This window comes from Callospermophilus lateralis, chromosome 12 (genome assembly GCF_048772815.1).
Source record: "Callospermophilus lateralis isolate mCalLat2 chromosome 12, mCalLat2.hap1, whole genome shotgun sequence".
NCBI lineage: Eukaryota > Metazoa > Chordata > Mammalia > Rodentia > Sciuridae > Callospermophilus > Callospermophilus lateralis.
In genome coordinates this window covers 34,937,290-34,946,729 of record NC_135316.1, presented here as the reverse complement: position 1 = coordinate 34,946,729, position 9,440 = coordinate 34,937,290, and the positions used below count along the sequence as shown (strand labels likewise).

The window sequence follows — 9,440 nt, the reverse complement described above, 5'->3', positions numbered from 1 at the left end:
CCTCAACACTTGATCTGATGATAACCAAAATGGCTCCTAAGTGATAATGAACAAGTGACATAGGCAGTTGTTTACATTCACTAGAAAAAGGAATGGCTCTCATCTTGAGCATAATGATGCAAAACGTCATCACACTTCTGAAAACTGCTTCTAAAACTAATGAAAATGAGTACAGTGGCACATACTTGTAATCCCAACAACTTGGAAGAGCTGTGACAGGAGGATCACAAGTTCAAGGGCAGCCTTAACAAGTTAACAAGGCCCTAAACAATTTAGTAAGACCCTGTCTCAAAAAATCAAATGGTTTATGTAATTTTCCATGTAATATTTTCAGACTGAGGCTGACCTGAAACAATGGAAAGCAAAAGCATGAATAAGGAGGAGCCATTGTACTAAACATTGTTTCCCCCCAGATACCATGCTATTAAACAACTTGTTAACCTTCAAACAACTAGAAGTTAAGGGTCAATGGGTAGTTGAGGTACAGAAACAGTTTCTTCTTCGTTTCCAGAGATTGCAGGCCCTGCGCCAGGATGGTGCAGAGGAGTAGAGGTGTATTTTGAGGTGGATGTGATAAAGTATTCTTGGAAATAAACTATTTCCATTTTTTGTGCTCTTCTGAAAGATCTTCTGGGAGTTATTATCCTTAAGGTGCCAAAAGAGCTATGTTCACAAGTTGGGTTTTATTTTCTTAAGGGCAAAGGAGTGATTTTAGTGAACACAACAGTATCAAAGAATGAATCTTTAGCCATCATGAAGATCTGACTTATGATTAACAGATTACAATCAGAGAACAAATTTCATGTGTACTGTGTGTTCAGTTGTGTAGAGCAGCTTTGCTTATAAATTAACCAGAACTTTTATTCTAGGGAGTTTCAGATTTCAGTTTTAATATTATATACATTTATTTAATCATTCATCATTCAGACATTATTGAATACTTGTTGTCCATGAATATTATCCTGTAGGTTGAGGTTGCAAACATATAGGCCATGACCGTAAGATACTTACTAGATTTCTGACTGGTAAATCCCTACCTTCTGCCTCCTTTCTTCCTTAATATATCATAGATACAGATGCTGCACCTTCGAACTCCAAATGGAGTTCTAAAACCGATTGTATCAAACAGGTAATCCAAGCTTCTTGTTCTGCTACAGCAGCTAGTTGAGAGAAACACCTTATTAGCTATTAACCAAGCAGAATTCAAAGTGGAAGAGTATTCTTTCTTCATTGTAAAGAATCCCCGACCTTTAGGTTATTTTCTTAACCTTTTAAACAATAACATAAACACCTTCAGAATAGGTATCGGTCACATTGTGTTTCTTCACATCCATAGTGGCTTTTTCAAAGAGATGAAAAATTTTGAACAGAATATTTAATAACAGGCAGCATTTAGTACATAGGGTTTCAGACCTTGTCATAATTTGGTAATTGTTGTTACTATCCACTACAAATTCTTTGGAGAATAAAGTTGGTCAGAAGTAAAACAAGTTAAATAATTTGATTATTCTTGATTGGAAACACAAGTGTTCTTAAATAAAAATCAGTTATATATAGTCCTTGATTAATGCTGCAATTTGAATTATTTAGCATTGTGCTGCTGCATCTCCATATCCCAAAAGAAAGCAAATATGTGAACTGTTGCTAAGAAAAGGAGCAAACATCAATGAAAAGACTAAAGAGTAAGTATACTTTAAATAATTAAATATTATTGACATTTTACTCTTTGGAAGATATACTCATTGTTTGGCTGACTTTTTGTCTTTTAAGATTCTTGACTCCTCTGCACGTGGCATCTGAAAAAGCTCATAATGATGTTGTCGAAGTAGTGGTGAAACATGAAGCAAAGGTATACTTCCTTTTTGGTAATCTTGGTCACCCAACAGTTTATATTCTGTTCAACAGATGAAATGCCTACTCCCTATTAACAAATTAACTGTTTTGTTTTTTAATCTACACCTAAATAGTCCTGCAGTTGGGCACAGTGGCACATGCCTGTAATCCCACCTATTTGGTAGGCTGAGGTAGGATTGCAAGTTTGAGACCAGCCTGAGAAACTTAACGAGACCCTCTCTCAAAATAAAATTTTTAAAAGGGCTGGGGATATAGTTCCATAGTAGAGTTCTTGCCTAGCATGGGCAAGGTTCTGGGTTCAATCCCCAATGCCTCCCTAAAAAAATAATAATAGTAAAGTCCCTCAGGTAATTTTTTCTGTATCCAGTTTTTTTCGACAGAAAGTTTATGTATTTATTCACATATTTATTTATGACCTTCTTTCTCCATTCCTTTTGTCCACACCCCATTATTACAGTTTTATCACAGTTATCTTTAAGGTCTTTATCTAACAGTACACTCTCCAGAATATCCCCAGCTAAAGTAATACTGATTCTGAACAGTCGTCTTTTCTTACCGAATCTTTTGTTCCTTTTTCACAAAGCTAACTCCTGCTCTTTAACTCCAGTGATGGTCTTTCCACCTTCTTTTATTTATGTAACTAAGTCAAAGACTTTTTATAGGAGGAAACTAAGTAATTTGGATAAAAGCATTATACTTACCCATGGTGATAAATTACTATTCTTTAGTTAGCACTTGTACACAAATCATTTTAAACATTGAATATTTGTTCTTCTATCAAGGCTAGAAATCATTATTTCTTATCTAGAAAATTCAAAAAATTCTACTTCGTAAAAGATACACATCTCATATTGGAAGAGATGACAGAGATGGTCACCTAATTCAGCAATTTTTCAACTTTTAGCCATAGATGCTTTCCTTCTTCAAACAAAATCTTTAATAGATATTTACTAACAGAAAGGATGGAGCTGCTTTGAATGAAAGGAGAAGAAAGAAACATACCCCTTTTTGCTTGGGTGGCCCTATAGCCCTTTCCTAATGTGTTTTACAGACTAGTCTTCTTATCTGTCCTTCCTTCACTCAAGGAACAACTTAGAATTTCCCACTTTCTTTTCATGTTGTCTCTCAGTGTCCTAATCTCTTTGATTTGGGGGAATTCTCGATAATGTATAATCTTGATCTTTTCTATTGTAAATTATTGAATAAAAGTTTATTTCCGCTTGACTGCTTGGCATACCTCATTTGTCTCTGTTCTGTAACTTTTCATTGATTGCCGTTTTTCATACATGTGGTATATTTCTTTTTAAGTTCTGAAACTCAGTGAAACAATCTTGACTAGGGTGACCAACCACCCAGTTTTATTCAGGACTTAGGGATTTCCAGAAACAAAACTTTCAGTACTAAAAGTGAGAAAATCCCAGGCAAATCAGGACAAGTTGGTCATCCTAATCCTAATACAAAGTAGTACTCAAATAAAATTTTGGATAGTGGATGTTTTTCACTTTTCATTGAGTTTGGAAATGTTAATAAATAATTGCCCTGAGCATTTTAAAATAGATTTTTCAGATTCTATAAATATTAAAACTGGTTATTTATAGTTTCATGTTCATTGAGAAGTTGGTGTTATATTCCTCTTAAAATATTCTGATTCCATGAATATGAATTGGCCAGTATCTCAAAACACCGATGGACACAGAATTGATTACTAAGTAACTTAATTTCTCAGTTGTATTTCAAAGAATTGTTTGCATGGTGGGAATATGAAGGTAGAAATGAGATAGGGGGAGTCTTATAGTCTTATTTTTTTCTTGTGAAAAATTTCAAAGATATATATAAGTAATTATAAGTAATTGTATATCCATCATCTAGTGTCTGTCACTAATGTTTTACTATATTGTTTTATTATACGTCCTTTAATATATCTTATTTTGAATACATGTCAAAGTGATTTGTATATTAGTATACACATCTCTAAATCCACATATTCATCAACTAGAGTTCAGCATTTGTTTATAATTTTTCTTAAGATACAAAATTTACATTCAGCAAAAACTTATAAATTTTAAACATGCATTTGCTGAATTTTGATTAATGCATACATCTGTGTAACCAAAACTCTTGTCAAGATAATAAACATCCTCTGGCAAAGATAATGCTCCATCCTAGGCCATCTCCACCTCTAACAGTATCATCCATTTTTACTTTTTCTGACAGATTAGATTTGGCTGCTCTAGGCCTTCATATACATGGAATCACACAATATGTATTTTTTTGTGTAAGGCTTTTTCCACCCAGTGTAATGTTTTAGAGATTTCATCTTCCTGTCAATAGTTGTTCCATTGTATTGCTAAGAAATAATACATTGTGTGGATATACCATGTGTTTATCTATACAGATTATATTTTACATGATAAATTGGGTAGAGGATTAAGCCAATAGAAGTAAATATTTTTAATACTAATTTAACTCTAGCTTTGCTCCTCACTGTTGTCCATCTTGGGGTTAACCTCTACATTTCTAGAACTCCAAGATCCATAAATAGAGATTCAGCTTTCTTAAGCAATATCTAACTTTAAATACAGTGCACCTATAAATAATTTGTTAATAAATTCAACTGTCACTCAACATTTTAGCCTAAAATTGGGTTTTTCTTCTGATGTCAGCCAGCCTTCATAAGTTGGTATATTTTTGTTCTAGATTTAAGCAAAAAATACTTGCTTTGATTTCATAAAAGAAGAACTGAGCTAGGTGCAGTGGCACACACCTGTAATCCCAGCGACTCAGGAGGCCGAGGCAAGAGGATCACAGTTCAAAATCAGCCTCAGCAGTTTATCAAGGCCCTAAGTAATTTAATGAGACCCTGTCTCAAAATAAAAAGGATTGGAGATGTGGCTCAGTGGTTAGCACCCCTGGGTTCAATCCCCAGTGTCAAAAAGAAACATTCAAAACTTTTAAATAGGTAGCAAGTGTTAAATACATGGTTAAGTGGTTTTAAATTGTGCACTGCAGGCTAATTTCAACTTTTTCTGCATTATTAAGGTTAATGCTCTCGATAATCTTGGTCAGACATCTCTGCACAGAGCTGCACATTGTGGCCATCTACAAACTTGCCGCCTACTCCTGAGCTATGGGTGTGATCCTAACATCATATCCCTTCAGGGATTTACTGCCTTGCAGATGGGAAATGAAAATGTGCAGCAGCTGCTTCAAGGTATTAAATGCTTCTGTGACATTAATTTTTTAATTAACCTTTAAATTGTTTAACATTATGGTGTTTAATGTAGGAGCTGGTAATGAAAAGAAAATTTTTGAGAATTTTTGGCTATTTCTTCTTAATAGTACTCTTTACAAGTACTCAACTACCCAATGTCATGAAGTCACAATTATGATTTCATTACAACGTTTATTCTGCGAAAATAGATGGCTCTCAAGTTTTTATCAAGAAAATTTTTAAGAATAAGATATAATAGTTGCCATTTCTTTTTAGAGAAAGGAAAATCTGAAAAGATGGATCTAATAGGACCACAAGCTGGTAATACATAATACCCTAAGTACTGACATTTATTCTTCATTCCTTTTTAGGGTCCTTGTTAGATCCAGCAGATTTAAGTCATATATACTTTGTACAAGGTAACACACTATGTGGCTTATTAAAACTTATTTAGATAGGTGCATGGCACATACCTATAATTCCAGCAATTTGGGAAAATGGGTCAGGAGTGTCACATGTTCAAGGCCAGCTTGGTCAATTTAGTCCCTGTCTCAAAAAAGACTAGGGATATATAGCTTAGTAGTAGAGCAGCCCTAGCTTCAATCCCCAGTACCACACACACACACAAAAAAAGTATTATTTAACTATTAAAGGTACTCATATTCTTAAAATTTAACATTTAGAGCAGGTGTCTGAACACATTACAGGTTAAATATTTTAGTGTAGAAATCCAGTCACATAATATTTGAAGTATCTGCTTCAGGCAAGGTAGCACTTGCCTGCCTCTAATCCTAGTGACTCTAGAGATAAGATGGGAGGATTCCAAGTTCAAGGTCAGCATTAGCAACTTAGGTCTTATCTCAGAAATAAAAAGGGCTAGGAGTGTAGCTTGGAGGTAAAGCACCCCCCCTGGGTTCTATCCCCAGTACAAAAAAAAAATTAAAGTATCCTTATTTACATCTCTACTTTCTCTTAGAATCTAATAGAGTGGCTTTGAGATCTCAAAGCTCAGGTAATGAAGCAAGCATTCTTTTCTTTTTTTTTTTTTTTTTTACAGGTTCTCAGTGTATGTTTATTTTTCCCTTTCTCTCACTGTTCTCTTTTGTAAGCATTTTCTTCTCATGGCCACTTTAGTTATTTTATTTTATTTATTTATTTTTTATTGGTTATTCAAAACATTACAAAGATTGCAGAATCACATCGGTTACACATCCACATTTTTACATAATGCCATAATAGTAACTGTTGTATTCTGCTACCTTTCCTATCCTCTACTATCCCCCCTTCCCTACCCCATCTACTGTAATTCATTTCTCTCCTTATTTTTTTCCCATTCCCCTCACAACCTCTTATATGTAATTTTGTATAACAATGAGGGTCTCCTTCCATTTCCATGCAATTTCCCTTTTCTCTCCCTTTCCCTCCCACCTCATGACTGTTTAATGTTAATCTTTTCCTCCTGCTCTTCCTCCCTCCTCTGTTCTTAGTTGCTCTCATTATATCAAAGAAGACATTTGGCATTTGTTTTTTAGGGATTGGCTAGCTTCACTTAGCATAATCAAGCATTCTTTTCTTAACAGTCATTTTGATGATCTTTATGCCTGTTGTCAGGGAATCACATTTTGAGAAACACTGCTTGAAAAAGTGAAGGCACATTGATGTAGCCTCATAGGATCTGCCAAAACTAAACTGACTACAGTGGCTCTCTGGATTACCTTTTTTCTATGTTTTACACATCTGTTTAAGGATAATAACACTAGCCCTATTCAGTTGCCTAATGATAAAATTTAGTCTTGCCAATTTTATGCTAAGTTCTGTTGTTATTTATAGCTTCTCTTAATTTTCAAACTAGCTTCTGAAAATAAATTATTAAAGGGAAATTTTTCAATCAAAGAATGGTATATAATTTTCAAATTGCCTTCTAAGGATGCTTTTTTTTAGTGCAAACTATAGAAATACTGTTAGTGTAGCTCCATATTTCCACTTTGTATACTAAGTGGGTAAGAAAACAATAGGATCTTTTTAAATTTGTATTTGATAAAGACCAAGTTTGAACATAATTTTATCTTTATTGATCATTTCTCTATTTTTTGTATGTGAATTACTTGTTGTCTATTTAAGCCTTCTAGTATGCTCATAAGAACACCTTATGTTAGATATAGTATTTCTTCAACTGTTTGTTGAAATGTGATTTTTTTTTTTTTTGCCATTTTGTTCTGTAATTTGGTTAATGCTCTGTTGCCTGCCAATTATTTTTCCAAATCAGTTTTGCTCTAAGAAGCTTTTTTGGTTCAAGATATGAAGATACTGACCTATGTTTTACTCTAGTTCTTTTAAGGTTTAATTTTTGATACATAAATCTTGAGTCTGTGTTCAGTTTATTTTGTGCTAAGGTAACAGTAGATGTTCTTTTTTTTGAAATGTTAAATGAGCTGTAGAACAGAATTTCAGACCTGGAAATAACTTTGTTTTTTAGTTCAACTTTCTTCTTTAGAATTAAAAATATGTGAGCCTCAGAACACTGATTTGCCCCAGTTCAGATAACTAGTAAATGGAAGAACCACTATTAGATTTCTGGCTTTTGCTCTCCTGATGTAATACTTTTGTAACATTCCATATGGCTTGATTATAGAGCAGGCTAGCTTATCATTTATTTTATGTTCCTTTTTGTTGCTTAAATCATATTTTGTAATTATACACAGTCTTAATATTTTTCCCCCACTGCCATGGAGATTTCCTACCTAGTCTAGCAGACTGTAAAAGGACTTTACCTTTTGATAAGATGCCTGACTTGAAGAAATTAATCACTTTTTCCCTCTCTCTTTTTTAGAGGGTATCCCATTAGGGAATTCAGAGGCAGACAGACAGTTGCTGGAAGCTGCAAAGGCTGGAGATGTAGAAACTGTAAAAGTAAGATATAATCTTTATGTATTTGTTAACCATGCATTTTTATTTTGACATCATTTAATGAAGTCTGTACTATTATAATGAAGAGCTTGGTTTATTTATATGTACCTTGCTTTTAAAGGACAAAAATATCTAGTTCTCTACAGATAAAAAACACTGAGTAATGAAAGAAAAGGACTTTTTAGTTTCACATACATGTCAATAAATGTTAGAGTTCACAGATTTTAAATTACTTGTTGTCTGTTTAAGCCTTCTAGTATGCTCGTAAGAACACCTTATGTTAGATATATTTAATATGTTTAACATATTTAATATGTTTCGTGTAATACAAATCTTCCCGAATAACCTTTCCTCAGATTCTGTTTTGACTTTTACCATGTCTACATATATTTGTATGTTAATACATATATATATACACATACAAATATATGTGTGTGTGTGTGTGTGTGTGTGTGTGTGTGTGTGTGTGTGTAAATATACCAGATATTTCCCTGCCTGCAGAAATTGTACATCCAGGTAAATAACTCAAAAGCCTAATATATTGATAGATCACAATTCAACTAATATAAGAATTTGATTCAACATTTTTTCATGAACTAAATAATTCTTCAGTAAATGTAAAAATGTTATTTTTATTTTCTAAGCTAGTAAGGGAGAGAAAAACCTTGTATTTTCCTTTTAGAGACTTTTCCAAAACTACTGATCCAAATTAAAGGGGGACTAGTGGGTAATAAGTTTTATAAAAAGCTGTATTTGTTGACTTAATTCATGGCAAATTTAGCTATTTGGAATAATTTTTACTATTTCTGTAGGGTAATTCCAGTACTAAACAGACCCACTAGATAAAATCTAATTTAGATTTTCTAATAAATATGAATATTGATCTCTTTCTAGAACTTAAAGTAATTTTTCCACTCGTCTTTCTAAAAAAATTATTTATGTATTTTTTAGTTTTAGATAGATATATTAGTTTGTTTTTATGTGGTGCTGAGGATCGAACCCAGTGCCACATGCATGCTAGGCAAGCATTCTACCAATAAGCCACCACCCCAGCCCCTCCACTGGTTTTATAAATGAAGAGCTTTCTGTAAATTGATCCTTTCTTTTGGATTTATCTTTATACATAATATAGACATCATAAATAATCAGGATTTTAGTTTTTTTTGTAAAAGACGTGGTCAGAAAATTAAGTTAAACCAAATAGTTAAAGGACAACTAGCTGATTCCCCCCTCCCATGTGAGGGAAGGGAGACTGATAAATTTTAAATGCCTTTTCACTATACATACTAAGAAACGTAAAACTCTTTAGTAAGCACAATATGAAGCATTTTAAAGACGTAAAGGGTCTAAAGGAATAGAGAAATGAAGAAGACATAAGGTAGAGGCAGGAATTTAATTTAGAGAATAAAGTAACACCACTGGATTAAGGAAGGCCAGCTCTCCTAGTGATAGGTATTAGGCTGTCTTC

The 9,440-nt window shown here is 33.4% G+C and overlaps 1 protein-coding gene across 1 annotated transcript in view; it reads left to right on the top strand.

The window, feature by feature from the left end:
* Positions 1-992: 992 nt before the first annotated feature.
* Positions 993-9,440, top strand: part of LOC143386040 (poly [ADP-ribose] polymerase tankyrase-2-like) — a 33,589-nt gene continuing 25,141 nt past the window's right edge. The window contains exons 1-5 of the mRNA XM_076841403.2: positions 993-998; positions 1,591-1,682; positions 1,771-1,849; positions 4,894-5,065; positions 7,896-7,975. Of these exons, the coding sequence (XP_076697518.1) occupies positions 993-998; positions 1,591-1,682; positions 1,771-1,849; positions 4,894-5,065; positions 7,896-7,975 (429 nt within the window). The remainder of the gene's footprint in view (positions 999-1,590; positions 1,683-1,770; positions 1,850-4,893; positions 5,066-7,895; positions 7,976-9,440) is intronic.